General features: G+C 39.6%; 1 protein-coding gene across 1 annotated transcript in view; it reads right to left on the reverse strand.

Annotated features, from left to right (window-relative positions):
- LOC113022072 (plexin-A2-like) overlaps positions 1–16512 on the reverse strand; it is a 94097-nt gene that overhangs the window by 41728 nt on the left and 35857 nt on the right. The window contains exon 4 of the mRNA XM_026167080.2: positions 4301–4435. Coding sequence (XP_026022865.1) covers positions 4301–4435 — 135 coding nt within the window. The remainder of the gene's footprint in view (positions 1–4300; positions 4436–16512) is intronic.

Here is a 16512-nt window from a genome sequence, read left to right on the forward strand (position 1 = left end):
GTTGTGGCTCTATTGCATTGACAAAATCGATCTAAAGTTATCCCAGACTGACACATGTAGTAACATCTACAGAAGTACTGGAAAATGATCTTTGTGTAGTTCTTGCTACAGTAGTTTCAAGGAGTATATTTTACCATAAAAACGCACAGACACAAGACCAGCCATGGTATTGCTGCGAGTGAAAGCACAAGCTAATGCTGTTGTTTATTTAAATATTCATATTTTTTGTAGTGACCTGAACACCCACAGATAAACAGAATGAGGCAGTCCAAGGGGAAATCAAGACATAGTCACTGGTTCCGAATTGGCTAAACGGGGAGCTGAAACATGAGGGTGAAATTCAGATATTTTTAGTTATAAAAAATAAGCTGGAAAATTACGAGAAGAGAGCACTGGTGGAGGTCACCGACCGCAACAACATAAGAATATGTATTTCCACACCAGTAAATTTGTATGGGATTTGAATTTTCTTTGTTACAGAATACTGAATACATCTCAAGTAGATACCTGTTCATCTTGGAATATGGCTAAGAAAGGAAAATTTGTGCAATGTTCATATGACAACATACTGTATATGTGTGTCCTTTATAATGTATGTCTACAATTGTGTTTGCTTAAATTAAGCACAATTTCTCAGTGGATGTTCAGTGTGCTGTAGATCCTCATGAATCATTCATAACTAGACGGAGTTTTAGTATTTCTCATCAAGCTTTTGTTTGCCTTGTGTTTTTTCGTGGTATTTCCTCATTTCAAGCAATCACAGAAAACCAATAAATATGCCCCTTTTCCCCAGAGGCAAAATCTCATTCTGACTGCTTTTGAGCGTTGTACCGTGGTAGAATCGGCTGATGATCACATCCACTTTTCTAGCTTTGGGAAAATCTTTATCGTCTCGCAACATCTGGGATGGCCTTACACTAATGCTCGACCTTATTATCTGACCAATTCACTATCTCTGTAACACTTTCATCCGGATTTATTGGAACTTTACGAATGCTGTCAGATGAACATTCAGGCTTTTAGACCTCTGTGATGCTGTCATCCTATATCCTCAGTCTGATTTGGAAAAATCCACAGCCATCACATGACTACATGATTGCATTGCATTTCAACGAATATCCAACACCTTTCCAGTGTTTTACAGTATGACTATAGCTGTTTCAAAAATTGTGCTACATTAAATCATAAATATAAAAATATTAATATATGTGGTGCAAAAATTTCAAAAGACGGGGTGGCTGTGGCTCAGGTCGTAGAGCAGATCAGCTACTGATCGGAAGGTTGGTGGTTCGATTCCTGGCTCCCCCAGTCCGCATGCCAAATATCCTTGGGCAAGATACTAACCTCAAATAACCCTCCGATGCGTTCATCGGAGTGTGAATGTGTGTGAATGTTTATTAGTTGCACTTGAGTTTAGAAGTGAATAATAAGAATCAGTCCATTTACCATTTCAGGATATGAAAAAAATAAAGTCTGTATTAACATTGTAATGCAGATTTCTGTTAAATTTAATTTCTTCACTTTATCGGCTGTAAACACTTAAAACATGTTACGTTAGTTTAAGCGAACACCTTTAGAGAGAGGTTTCTGTTTGAAACTCTCTTGGCCTTTTCAGCACCCTGGCTGCAGTGATTTCACAACAGAATAATTTTGTAACTCAAAAGGTACTCTGTAGTTGTCGGGCTGTATATTTAGATGACAGAGTACCTCTGCTTAATTAAGAATAATACGATTTCATAATAATGCAATAAACAAATGAGGTTACAGATTAGTGAGAGGCTGATTTTGTCAGAAGTAGTACTAAATCACCAGCACAGCACATTCACTTCGCAAGACACGGCTCCTACCAGCCCGTGTTAACAGTACAGCAACACCTGAGTTCATTAGTGGATAAGTGCTGATAAACGACTGCAAACTCCGGAAGTGTTACAGTAGTATGAATGCAAACTAAACCAAAAGCAAAGAAAATAAGGATAACATAAATATAAACAATCTTAGATCCATATTTCATTTTTAAATTGCAATTACAACATCTGTCTACAAACAGAAAAAGATGCACCATGTGGCTGCTGATGAATATTCATGCAGTTTAGAAACAATTCAAATGAACACGTTTGGATCATGATAGGTGTGTTGGTAAAGGCGGGCTTCAGCCCATCTGAGTTTAGGGGGAAGGTCCCACAAAATAGGCTGGGAAACGCTGGTACACTGTACTCTCACATACAGGTAAGGGTTAATAAATAGGCACAGGTAAACAAAGAAATGGTTGGGTTGGATTTCAAGCAATGATTTTACATTTCACAGAGTGGCACTTTGAAATATTGCTCTGGAAAAACCCTGCAGCACTTCTCTCCCCCCCCTTCTTCTTTTAGGTTTAAAGCCTTAGCCATGACTTCACAGACTGAAGAATGACATTCAGTGAGGTTTTAGTGTGTTTGGATTCTGAGCATTTCTATTCTTAGAATTGATCAAACTAAAGGCATACAGTGAGAAAAAAGATTAACTGCTGTTTTTTTCCCATATCAATAATGGCTTCCAAGTAGTGTTTTGGTGAAGACACAAAAACACACACATCCACACACATACACACGATCCTCACTCTTCATCATCATGCTAACCCTGCATGTTTCACCCGGCAGGAGACAGAGGGGCTCATTGTTATTCCACAAGGGTCGGCTGATCTCAGCCAAATCTGTCTGTGCTTCGCTCCTCATTCCACATCATTTCTGTATTGTTTGGCTCCCAGGAATCTGAAAATCTCTCATCTCTGGGATCTACTGGAAATGTGGGAAATCTGCGAGTGAAGCCCTCTCCCTGGGGGGTTCCTTACCCATGATACGGGGAAGTCTAAAGGGAAAGCTGAGCAAAGATGGAGGAGGAGACAGAAAGCGGAAGGCTTTACTCTGTTTCAAGCTCCTGGAGGCTACAAAGCCAAAGCTGTTCTAATATTGAGAGAAAATGCCAGGCGAAGCAGGGTTTGGTTATTGCTCTGTTACTGTGCGTCACTGAAGGCGGAGTGAGGAGAATAGCTGGCTATCTCCTTGAAGGAAGCATGTGTCTCTCCTTGAACGACCAGAGCTCATCAATAAGTTATGCCCTGTCTCTTCCAGTCTATCACACAGAAGGAAGAGCTGCCTTGATTTGTTTTAGAAGACGGCACCCAACACAAGACTGTCTCTATTCTTCCTCAAATGACATTATGTGTTGTCTTAAACTTGACGCTTTTATAGATTTCCAGACTGTTTTTCAGGCTCTCAGGAAAGAGTCAGAGCCACTCTGATGTAACTGACACAACTGCAATTGTCCCACTGCCCTTTGGCTTTCTGTCCTGTGACTCTGGCTCAATAAATTCCAGCAGTCAGAAGACAACCGAGAGCAGTGGTAGAGACTTTTTTTTTCTTTTTTTGGCTGCACTGAAACCTAATCCCATTTCACAGTGGCATGCCAGCGCGCCAAAATAATCACTTGATGGGAGTTGAAAGTGATTACCACTGTTCACTCTTATCTCCAATGAGTGCAGAGAATATCGTCCAACAACAACGACAACAACTGCTCGCCTCTGTGATGCTGGGCCAAGTGAGGAGCAGATGAGGTGGAATACAGCCACACAGAAAAAAAAAAGCCGACACTGGTTTTGTAAGGGATGTGTGTGCGTGTGTGTGTGTTACGTACAAAAGATGCATGCGCTGTAAGTCGATTCGCATGGATAAGTAATTGGAGCAGTGGTCCATCCTCTTACACACAGTCTGCATATTTAACAATCTCTTCTGTAGACGTACAGTTCATGAATGTAAGGGAATTATTGTTTTAAGGATAAGTCATAATCCTCTGCTTCAATTCCAAATAAACAGTATTAATTTATAATTTAGCATAGCTTAATGTTTTTGATTTGAAACCGTTTTACTTCTGATTCCAAAGCTCCATGCAGAAATACTAATCTTAACAGAATGTGCAGAACATTTCTTTTTGCAACAGCCTAAAAAAACAAGGATTATTTATTTGTTTTGGCCCTCAATCCAAATCTAATCATCATTATTAATATGTTTGTTCAAAACCGCTTCCACTAACCGATTTCCAAAAATACTTCCATACTGTATGTTTCTTGTCAACTAAAACTCTAAATTTCATGCTACACATCTTGTGTTTAACTGAAGGACATGTCAACATGCCGAACACTCGCTATCATAGGGGCTTGAACCAGTGGGCTTCCAGCTGAAGGACAGCCTCATCTGTTGCCGCATCATCCTGCTTTTCCAATGGTTCTCTTGACAGCAGCACCAACATGAGGGTTTTTCCTCACCTGCTTGCCAGACATGACATAGAGAGAGTTCCTGTCCAGGGAGAAGGCCATGTCCCTGAGGATGGGACTGCTATCCTTCATCACAGTCACTGTCTCATACAGCACTCCTCCTTCCAGAGGGCTGTCCACCCTGACCTGCAGAGGCATAGACAAACACAGAGATGAAGAGACAGTGACTGAATGGTTACTGTACATTTGTAGAATTAGGACTCTTCTCTGTAAGATTTTGTATGCTTTCTATGTTTTGTTAAAAGAAAACTAAATAGCAGCTTTATATGAAATATGCACGGATGGCTTTTGCTTTCAGTTTTATGATCACCCACTGTTATGTGTAAAGTTTGGTATGTTTTTCCACTTTAACTTGTAACACTAAAGGAAACCATTCTTGGCTCCATTTGGTGCACAGCAGTGTAACGACTTCAATAAAATGTGAAGCAATAACCATCAATGCATTTCTCCAGAGTATACAACTGTAATGAAGGTCCATACAAACTATACAAGCCAGTAACGCTTTATTCTTCGTTAATGGCTAATCGGTTGTAAATAAATGCTCCTCCCTTCCAGCGGTCCATTAGAACATCAGCTCATTATCTAAAAAGGCACTTATGTGAGACAAAACAGCTTGTTAACTTGTAAATGAAAAAGAGCAACTTGAAATTAAATGCAAAGGAAATGTTTAACTAGTAGGTACTGTAAATGAGGAGATCAAAAACAATTTAATCTCTGTTAATTCAGTACAGCGATGTCTTCAAAGAGGAGCAATTCATCAATTCATCAGTTGTTACATTAAAGAGCTGTGTCTACTTAGAAAGCAAGCTGAAGGATTTTTTTCCGGGTTTAATGGTGTTCAAACACCATTAAATACCAAACAAACTTAACCTGAGAGATCTGAGAGGTTAGTCAACCTGCTAAGCTGTAGATCAGGAATTAACTTCAGTACATAATAGAGATGACACGGTATCACTTTTTTATGTCCGATACCAATATCATAAATTTGGATATCGGTTGATACCGATATGAATCGGATATAGTGTGTTTTTTAATCAATAAAACTGTTTTTTTAAATATTTTGCTGCTTTTTGTATAAGTTCATACTCAATAAGTTCATACTCAAGTTAAAAAAAACAACAAAAAAAACCCCCACTAAAGCTAGTCTGTTATACCTGTATGCAAACCTGTATACACCCTCACTTATCTTAACTGCACTACTGTATAGCTCTGTGTAAATAATCATTCTGTACATTCGATAATTTTTAATCCTACAACTGTTTACAACTTGCATAGTTCCCATTTCTGTATAGCTGTATATCCCAGATTCTGTAAAGTTATTTATTTCATATTCTGTATAGTTTTTCATATTTATATTCATATCCTGTACATAGCTTGTACTCACTACAGCCTGTACATACTTATAGTTATAGAATATTCACAACATACTTCATACCGTGTACATTATAACATACCATAATAGACCCATTTCTGTAATATACTCACATATCTATATTATTGCTAATATATATTGTAATATATCTATATCACTAAAGCACTTCTGGATGGATGCAAACTGCATTTCGTTGCCCTGTACCTGTGCATGTGCAATGACAATAAAGTTGAATTCTATTCTATTCTATTCTAAAAGATACACCCAAAACATTTCATAGTTCAGCAATACTGATCAATCTAATAAACTTAAACCTACTCCATCCTCCCTATTCTGGTATTTTAAAGAGTAAGCAACCTAACTAATAGGGCTCTAAAACTCCCAGCAAAAAAAATAAAAAATAAGGAACCACCCTCCACCTCATGATGCTTAAATGACGTAATCAACTTCAATTTGATGCAGTGTGTGAAAAAAATGCCCAGAAATAAATTATTTTTCAAGAATAATTAAATAGATTCAACATCTTTCTTCAACAGAATTGCAGACTGCACAGATACCTTCCCAAAGGAAAAAGTACTATAGCTTACTAGGGTATATTAGACTTAATAGTTACTATATACACTAATGGACTTCTATACATTTTACATCAGATTAAAACTTTGGGTGTAAGATTCGGATAATTATTTATTAAAAGCTAGACAATTTAAATGAGAATAAGTAAGAAATGTATGTTTTTGTGCCCCCTTTTCCCTGTTCATGCCCTATCAGCCCCCCTGGCTAAACTTTGCTAGATCCGCCCCTGCACAGTTACCAGCCGTCACCTGCATAGAAAAAGATCCTGCTGTAGAAAGTAATATTAAATAAATTCTAACAACAGCTTATCAAGGTTAAACGTGCTGCTGTTGTTCAGCCGCTGGTTTCCTCTTTCTGGTGCAAAGTGGGCGATGAACAAACAAGAGAGACGGACAGAAAAGCCGATCAGCAGATCATTGATCAGTTTCATGATTGAAGTAGCAGCAGGAGACGGAGGGGGAGAGAAGAGGCAGTCGCTCCATATATCGGTTGTTAAGCTTAAGGCTGGAATGCTTTACAAACATTCAGAGATGAACTTACACATTTGCTTTACTTCTCTCTGGGATAACTTCCTCGGAGATAAAATGCCAGATGCTACAAATACACACAGCCGCTCTATCACGTGACGCATACTGCTGCAACGTGCTACGTTATGAGCCGAGTTAGGCCTGTTGCAAGTTTTGTGAGGTGTTTTTTTGATATTTAATGGATCGGATTACAGTTTTTATTTCTCTCCGATATCCGATCCAGTAATTTACGTCAGTATCAGACCGATACTGATACGTAATATCGGATCGGTCCATCTCTAGTAACGGTTGATTTTATAGTTCTATATGCTATATTCTATCCCATGTTCCAAAAACATGTTTAAGTAGGCTTTAGTTGAAAGCACCTTTCAAGTTGCTTGGCTACTAATGCCAGTTCTTGCAGGCTTTATAATAAGCTAACATTTGGCACCAAACATCACAGCTGTGGATTTCACCGAGATGAAATTGATGTTGATCTTCTTATCTAGCTCTCAGACAGCAAGTAAGCAAATTCAAAAATGTCTGTCTCACAGCTTAGTCACAGTTTGTTTTTCCCTCAACAGTTACCTCTGATTTCCCAATGTGTGTTTGAAAGCTTACACAATAAATTAGGTGTGGGTATTTGAAATGGAGAGTCTGTGGTTGCTTTACATTTTATTTCATTCTCCTTCATTTACATTCCTGACTTGTGGCGCTTTGCAATAGTTTTGCTAGCGTGTTCACCCAGTGCCACCAAGACAAGGTACATTTATAGCCTGTGGTGAGACTGAGGGGAAGAAAAGGGAAAGACAGATTAGCTGCTTCTCATTCAGTAGTCCAACTGGTTATTGCGCCTCTGACCCACATTCACCCCTGAGGTTAAAGCAGTGACGCATCTGAGTTTTGAAACGTGTTTAGCAAGTTCAGCCTTAATTTGACTTTGGAGTGACTTTCAGAGAGAAATCTTTTGGGGCTCATTAAATGCAAGCATAGAAAACGAATGCCCACCGGTGAAGCGGTTTCGATTCTCCTCTCCCACCTCTACCAACAAACAAGGTGTGCTGCTTCGGTAAAGCAAATAAATAAGCAGGTCTGTCTTTGTGAAAAGTGGCTCACCGATATGGAAGTTGTCAATCTTAAGAAGAGCTTTTAGCTTAAAAAGCCATTGTTATTCTCAGTATAACTAGATGTTAGTGATATATTGAAAGTGTTCATTTTTCATCATTTTGTCGCAAAGACAGAAATTGTTTGTCTTTCTCCTTAGTGCTGTCCTTCAATTTTATATTTCACAAAAATACCTTTATTTGCACTCACAATGCCCTTTTTTGTAATGCTGGTGAAGGAATGATGTGCATTGCATCACTAAAGTGATGCTAACTTGACAAGTGAAATAGAAGTCAGAAATGTGAAACAAGAGTCTGGGAAAAAAACATAGTGGCAAGGGGGAAAAAATCTCATTAGCTATGCAAACCCAGGTGGAAGCCCCATTTAAATTCCAAGGAGACTGGATCATTAAACATGTGATGCAATTACAGTAAAGCTGAATTAATTTCTCAATCATAATAATTAAAATAAATACAAGATAATGAAGAATTGGAGCAGAGAATTGTGGGAGCGGTTTGGAACGTCTGCAGTGTGATTATGACAGACTTCCCAGCATGAATCCCAACACGTGGACTTAGGCGACCTCGCCACCCAAATCAAATCTGACTGCAGAAGATTTTGAATGTGTGCCAAGCTTAGCTTGCACACATGGCAGCAGAGCCTCAGCAGTCTCTCAATGGGGACAGTCAATCAATACAAACTGATTACATGATTGGATCCCCTGGGCACCAAAACTTCATCAATCAATCATGCCTCCACCTTCCAGGCAGCTGTGCCTCTCCAACCGTCAGTTCTGCCATCCAAGAATGAAAAGAGGGTGGAGGGGTGGGGGCATAAATATGTGCTAACGGGTGTGTCTGTTTGTTGGTGTATGCGGCTGGTGGAAGGGGAGAAGCAAAGATTTGTGATTGTCTTCTATGTTAACACCAAAGTTGCAATTACAATAGCAACACAGGATGGCCTCTTAAATCCAGATCATAAGAGGACAGACACTGTCTCTCACCTGTCAGATTGTTAATAACTCAACACCATGCACAAATTATCCTTTAAATAGTTATTTCAAAGACAGATTTAGTTCAGAAATAAGCTTCTTTCTCTCGCTCTCGCTCGCTCACTCTCTGTTTTTGCTCTCTTTCCTTGTCTGCTCGAGCTACTATTCCTCCTCCTCCTCCTCCTTATCCTATTCCTCTTCTCCCGTATCAAAATCCCACACAGTAATGGAGCCAGTTTACATTATTTTTCCCACACTCTTCTTTTCATAAATAGCAGCACAAACAGAAACCAGAGAATGTGAACATTTCTGCGGTGAAACAATGTTTAAGAAAGCCCAGCACAACCGTCTAGAGGTCAGATACCGAGCGGTGTATAATGAGGTTGACCAGGGGCCAGGGATACAGGGATGAACTCGGAAAAAAATACTGACCCATCACGACCGATTTGTGGTGTTTGATTTCAGCGGATTTAAAAGTGGTTTTATCATCTAAAGCAGGCCTGACCAGGCAGAAGCCCTCTGGGAGTACAACAGGTCCTCAATCTCTTCTTAAGCCCTACAGCTTCATAATGAGAGTAAGGTGGGTTTAATTGGTTTTATAATGAGCCTGTTTTTTGGATGTTACACACACATTTGCACACACAAGCATGCAAACAAAATAAATTACACACTTGTACTCGTCTGTTGCCTGCTTTCAATAAATCGGTAGTTTTAAATTGTGTGTATGATTACTTGTTTGATCAATACACAATCTGTTAGACTGCAGAACACACATACATAGTATAAGAATACTTATAGGGCAGCACTTGTATTGAACCATTAACTATTTTTTAATACAGCCCACATAAAATTTAGGTAATTTCTAAAACTCATGTAACCATTCTCCTTGGGGACAGTAAGAATTAACAGTTTTAATATTTTAATGACAAAATTGCCTTCACAATCTGCTGCCCAGTCAAGCATCATTCACTAATTTGACCGATTTTAACAGTTACAGGCTACAAAGCTCAAGGCAGTCTGTATATGTATAGGTATTTTTAGTCTTTAATGGGATAGAGGGAACAACAGCTAATTTCAGACTGACTTCATTTTTACTTCTGTTGCTTTCGTCTCTGGGGACAGACCCTGTGAACAGGTATCGGCTGTGCAGTTACACTTCAGCATTGTGCTAGATTTCAGAGCACCTCAAATGCTTTTTGGTTGTGCTTTGCTCTTTTTTTTCATGTTTAATAGTAGATTTGATCCACCGTGGATGGATCACATGTCTAAATAGGGTTGTGGTAAAGTAGTTAGGGCATTGCTTTAAAGTCAATACCAAGGACTGCATATTTTCCAAAAACCTTAGGAAACCTCTTTTTGTTGAACTTCCTGTGTGGTCTTTGTCATGTAACAGAAGAACTGTACTGTTTTGCCATTGATACCACATGTTCATACAGTATGACCTCAGTATGCCTCGCATTTCATTCTCTCATCCCAGCCTCTCACAGCTGACAAGGATATATATTTAACCCATGAATAATATTTAAGCCAATAACAGCAATATCCTTCCTGCTGCTGAAATTCCCTTGCAGAACCTGTGATGGTTATAAACAACCCAGCTTAGTTTGGCCTCTACAAACAGATATGCAACCTGAGCCCATGGGCTCTTAACGAAAACAGCCTAGCTTTCTAGTGGACGGCTTTGCATCTTAAATGCTAAGCTCCACTCTTATCCTGTGAGAGCCAAAGAAAACAAAAAAAAGACTTCTAAGATGTCGCTTGGTTTGAGCCGTTTTGGCTCCGCTGTAAAGCTGCCAGACCTCGTATGAGTAATACACTCAGTCAAAAGTCTCTCCTGTGTGTATTTACAGATGGGATTGATTTCAGGCAACGATATTAAAGGAGAGGAAGTACACTCATAAATGTCTAAAACGACCTGTTTTCTCCTGAAAATGGAGAAACATTGTAAAGCAGATGATTCTTATGTTTATGCACTGACCAGCCAAACTTGAGAAAGAAATTCTGTCCATATATAGCCAACCAAGCTGTGCCCAGTTAACCTAAACATATGGATGATGACCCAGGAGGCAAAGAGCAGTCTGTTCAGTAAATCATTCCCAATCTGCCACTCTGACAAGGTTTGTCCCTGAAGACCAGTTGTCTGACGCACTCTGACCTAGACATGGCAAGTCTGGTATAGCTGTTCTTAAACAAACAGTTTTCTAGTCTTTATGCCACATTATGCCAGAAATCAATATTTCATCCTCCTCCATGCATGTTTTTCATGTAAAACCATTAAGAGTAATAATCAGGACTAATGTTTGCAAGGAAACCACACATAAATCTTCCATTACTCTGAAAACAGGAGCAGAATGATTATACACGCAAGACTAGATCCGAAGTATATGTATTCAGAGTGTAAACAAGACAGATTTTGGCACAGAACTCACAGTGGATGCTCCCTGGCTGACTCCGTATTGTGACACAGGGCATGCAGTAACATAAGGGCCAGACAACTGTCCACCTTTAAGGTTGAGTGGCTGGCATATGGTCCAATTGTAGATGACAGCCAAGGAGAGCGTGCATTGATTAGCCCGCATATCCATCATGGCTCTGTGAATGCTAAAGAGACGAGCTGCAGCAGCTAATGAACACAAAGAGTGTCACTGAGGTGGAGATGTGTATTACAGGACACGACTAATCATTCAGCCATTATGCTAACCACAGTCACAAAGAGGAGCATATTGATCACAGCCACTAGATACGCTGTATGTTGGCAAGTGCATACCTAAAACGCGATTGCCAACTGGGTTGGAAAAGAGGTCATGACATTCAAGTGTGTGTGTGTGTGAATGCATGTGTGTTTTTGAGATTTATTGTTAAAAGCCTTCCAGTTCCAGCAGCCAAATTTTCAGTTCGCTTTAACCTTCAGCTGCATGGCAAGCTTCCAGGTTTTCATTCCACAATTTCTACAACTTGACCACAGTCTCCGCTCAGTCTGTGCATGTTCACTTCTTTTCTGTCTCCTTGAGGACATGGTTTCCTGTTCTCTGTTTCCTGTCCTCCTCCGTGCAGCCCCCATCCCTCCAATCATTCCCATTGTTTGTCAGGTTCCCATGGCCCATCAACAAAAGCGGTGGGAGGGGGACAGTGGAACAATTCATTGCACCCGTATGGTCTTCATTTTCCTGACCGCAATGCAGTCACAGTCCTGTTTCCATTTGTGTGACCGCACAAGAGAAAGAACAGATATAAAGGAAGAGAGGACAAAGAGTTGGAGGGAAACATAGCTGCTAAATAAAAGCCAGTAAGGAAAAGAAGAAAGATGTACACTTTTCTCTGTTATCACCAAATTGCCTCTCTTAATACTATTTTAGCTGTACTGAGACATTGAATTGCGATCCGCTCTAAAGATTTTTACCCTTAAGGTCTGCGCTCTTAATGCAAGATGAAGATTCTTCTCGGAGTAGCCTCAAACAAATCTATTTTTCCTGCTCTCCTCCCCATTCTTATGATTTCAATCACCACGTCTTCCTTTCTCAGTCCCCTTACAACCGTGACTTTGAAAAGTTCAAGTCATTTATCCATTCACTCTGGGATTTCTTCAGCCAGTCAACTGTCTCAATAAGCTGTAATGAATCCACTATTTGCACATGAGAGTATTTGACTAAGGCTTTATTTGCCGTGAGCTTAACATTTTCAACCATTTCTAGGGAAATACTGCTGCTGAGTAGCTACAGCCGCTGAGGTAATGTGCCGGTCTGTTTTTATTTCGTTCTACACTGCACTCGTAAATGCATCCTTCAAATTATATTTGCCACCACTGAGGCAGTTTTCTTGCAGTGATTGAATAGTAAAGGCATCACTGGCTTGCTCAAGAATAGGGCTGAGGCAGCTGCAGGGATCTAATTTGTGATGCTTGTCAGCCTTGTCTATCTAAGGTAAAGTCCTGTGGCACACACGAATGAGTTAATCATAAAATGTTACTGCACTTTCTCAGTGGCAGTGATGACTTCGCTGATTTCTCCCGGAACATAGAAAAGCACTACATAGGATAAATTTTACAAGAAACTTGGAAGCATCTCATACTGAGTTGCACAATATTTTTAATTTGCTCACTTTGTCAGAAGAGCACATAGTTTCACTCTGTATGGCCTAGTCCCATGGCACAGTCCTTCTGAGCATTAATGTGCTCAGCAGCAACATTTCCTCAGAAAATCAATTCCACTCATCACTTGTTATGTGTTTGAGGCTGCCACAGGGTAAGAAAAGTCATTCTGCAGTGTGTTTTCTGCTTAGGTACTTGCTAGACTATGGTAGCTACGTAAGAGGCAAAAGTTTACAGTCCTTCTGTCTTTCGTACAAAAAGGTCGAGAGAAGTGTTATCCTAAATGTTTTGACCAAGTGAAAAATATGTAATTAAAAAAGGAAAGTTTTCACAGGATTCTGTGTAGTCCACCTTTAGGAGGAATAAGCAGAAGCAATGGTGTTCTGTATAATTCTATCACTCTTATATTGTTGCAGAGGAATTTTGTCCCATTCTGCAGCTTCAGTTCATTGAGGTTGACTGGCATTTGTATATGCACAGCTCTCTTTAGGCCCTGCAAAGCCATTTCAGTTAAGCTGAAGAGTGGACATTGACATCTTGATTCATCTTGACCTCACATTTGACCTTTAGAACACTTTGGTATGCAGAGGCATTTATAGTTGACTCAGTGACTCCAAGGTGCCCAGGGCCTGTCCTTAACATCACTGCAACACTGGTATTTGGTTTTTACCCCACACAGTGTTATTCATTATGGGCCAATATCTTGCAATTTGGCCCTCTCAGTCATTTTTAAGATAAACTTTGGAAGCTTAAACCTGCTGTCATGTTCTTGAATTTGCTGGGACGTCCACTTCTGGGAATATTTTGTGTTAAGACACACCCAGACACTTTAGAAAAGCAGCAAACTAGTAAAACCTTTCAGTTTTACAGAGGTGGTCACATTTGCTGATGATCAGCTAATGAGCTGAAGACAGAAAACTAAACAGCAGTGACGTTTGTAGGGTTACTGAAGTTTGGCTAGCTGGTATATAATGATGTACTACGTGACCGCTAGCGACACAGCTATGTTAGCATAATATAAACAAACTAACTTTTTTTCCACTCGATAAAAGTTAACGTGAGGGTTCTCAGTGGTCAGGAACAAATGTAATCGCATGGCAGGATGCTGTAAAAGGACCAAACTTCAGCCAGGAGAACAACTGAGATAATCCATCCACAATACGAGGTTAGTCATTCATATACTGCTGCATGGGCTGGGCTGTAGTTACATCGTAAGGTTTTAAAAACTGAGCTTAAATAAATGATTAGCGGTAATAAAAGCCGAGGGAGGTCAACAGTGGTCACTGACTTTTTTTAGGAGCTTTTTGAGATTAAATAGAAGAAAATACAAAGCATTAAACATGTTAACAACACAAAAGCCATATTAAACACAGACTACTTTAGGCCCGGAAGTAGGATTTGTCATGTCATCACTTAATAATCGGATTGAAACAGTGTGGGTGTACTCAGTTGCCACTGCATACAATCTTATCAAAACTTTCTCTTTTACATGAACGTACAGCATACATAATATACTTTTTGCTTAATTATCATAGTCTGCACTACACAAGCTGTAAAGATTGGATCACAGGACCTATGACTGTGGTGTGTACTACTAGAGCTTGATGCTAGTAGGAATTCCAAATGATAAAAATAATATGAAACAATCTGAAGCATAATCTGCTGCTTTTTAGTCTGGACTTTGTAATAATGAAGTTTTAAAGATCTCGTGTGTGTATATCACAAAGTAGAGGACAGAATGTCCATGGTTACTGATGCAGCCTCATCCCACATATTACGGCCATCTGGCGTTATGGTGGTGCTATCAGCAGGTAAAATCTGATGCAGAATTATAAAAAGCTATAAACAGAATGTATGTTGTTAACCCCTTGCATTGAGTGTAGAGGCTACGCTTGAAGCCACTGAGGTGTTCAATGGTGGAGCTGACACAGTGCCACTGTTATGAAAGAAAACTTGTGGTATTGAGAAAGTCCAATAATTCCAGCGTTGTTGTTATCTTGTCAGCTTAAACATTTATTGTTCACCATTGATTGCATTTGCCATTCCACAGTTCATCTTAATGTCCAACATTATCAAACATAAATCACAACAGCACAGCGATCACAAACTGTTTGGTCCTTATGATCAGTGACCCTAATTAAATGTTCCTGCCTTAAATGCAATCACTCACAAACACAAAAAGGGACAACTAGAGGCATGCAAACACGAAAATGGCTCCTACAGTGAGCTTTGTGTCCTCTTTCCACCAACAATTATTTAATCGTCTTAAAGCTGGTTCGGAGACGAGTAATGATTCCATCAACCTAACTGATAACTGTAGACATGCCTGTAAGCAACAATATCACTGTTCAGGATTCTACCAGGGTAAAACACCACTTTTGACTATATACGATTTAACATTAAGCTTTAAACAAGGAAGTCATGTTAGTTTTGTTGATTATCCTGTCAGAGACCTTCTTTATGCACATGGCACATTTAAGATAAGTGCATTCATGAGAGAGAGACATTACTGTTAACACTCCCCACACCCCCAATTGGCCTGCTGGAAGTTTCTTCCTTCTTAAAGGGAGTTTTTCTTTCCCACTGTCGCCAAATGCTTGATCATAGGGGGTCGTTTGATTATTGTGGTTTCTCTGTATTACTGTGGGGTCTTTACTTTACAATATAAAGGGCTTTGAGACAGCTGTGCTTGTGATTTGGTGCTATATAAATGAAATCGAATTAAAATTTGACCTAAACATATGCGAGTGCGTTTAAAAAAATATCCCACCATCAATCAAAGTGTGGCGAAAACCTGATATGACCTCGATTTGTTCAACAAATATATACTGGGAGGTCTGAAAGATCTCTAGGTATGGGAACCTGGTCGTAAAAATTCAGCCTCACTATATCGAGGGTGTGAAACACTGTTAAGGATTGATCACCTTCACCTCACGACTTGACAAAGAAGTGTCTTGTTAACTTTCAAGATTTCAGAACATACTGCCAAGAAAAGCACAATAAAACTAGTTATTCGATCGGTGATAATCATTCATTTCATTCCTTCCATCCTAAGGCTTGCGCTTTAAATCGTTTCTCCACTCTCTCTATTTCCCACGTATGAGTTTTCAGTGTTTCTTTCAGTGTTTGTTTCAGTGAAATCACTGTGTGTAGACTAAAGAGATTCTTTCTTTCTGAAAGCTCAGGGACAGTTTTTATGAAGCTGTTCAGATTTGTTCCAGAGCATCACATGAGCAAAACAGAACCACTGAATTCAGATAAATGTGCGTCATTGTTGCACATAAATTGTTAGAACCTCGGTGTGAGACAGTATTTGTGCCACTGAAAGTTGCATCTACTATTTCTGTACCTCATACCTTGAGACCAGAATGCATTTTAATAAGGATCAGGATGAGATAATCACTTCTATCCGGATTCACCTCATTAGCATACATCCTGCTAAGTGTAAAAGCCCCATTTTGTGTTCAGCCTCGAGTCACCCACAGGGTCATATTACTTCACTAAAATCAACCACCTATGGCTACAAAGCTGCAGCAGATGATGATTGAAACGTCCTATTATAGCTGGAAC

Source organism: Astatotilapia calliptera, chromosome 5, assembly GCF_964374335.1.
Source record: "Astatotilapia calliptera chromosome 5, fAstCal68.1, whole genome shotgun sequence".
NCBI classification, from domain to species: domain Eukaryota; kingdom Metazoa; phylum Chordata; class Actinopteri; order Cichliformes; family Cichlidae; genus Astatotilapia; species Astatotilapia calliptera.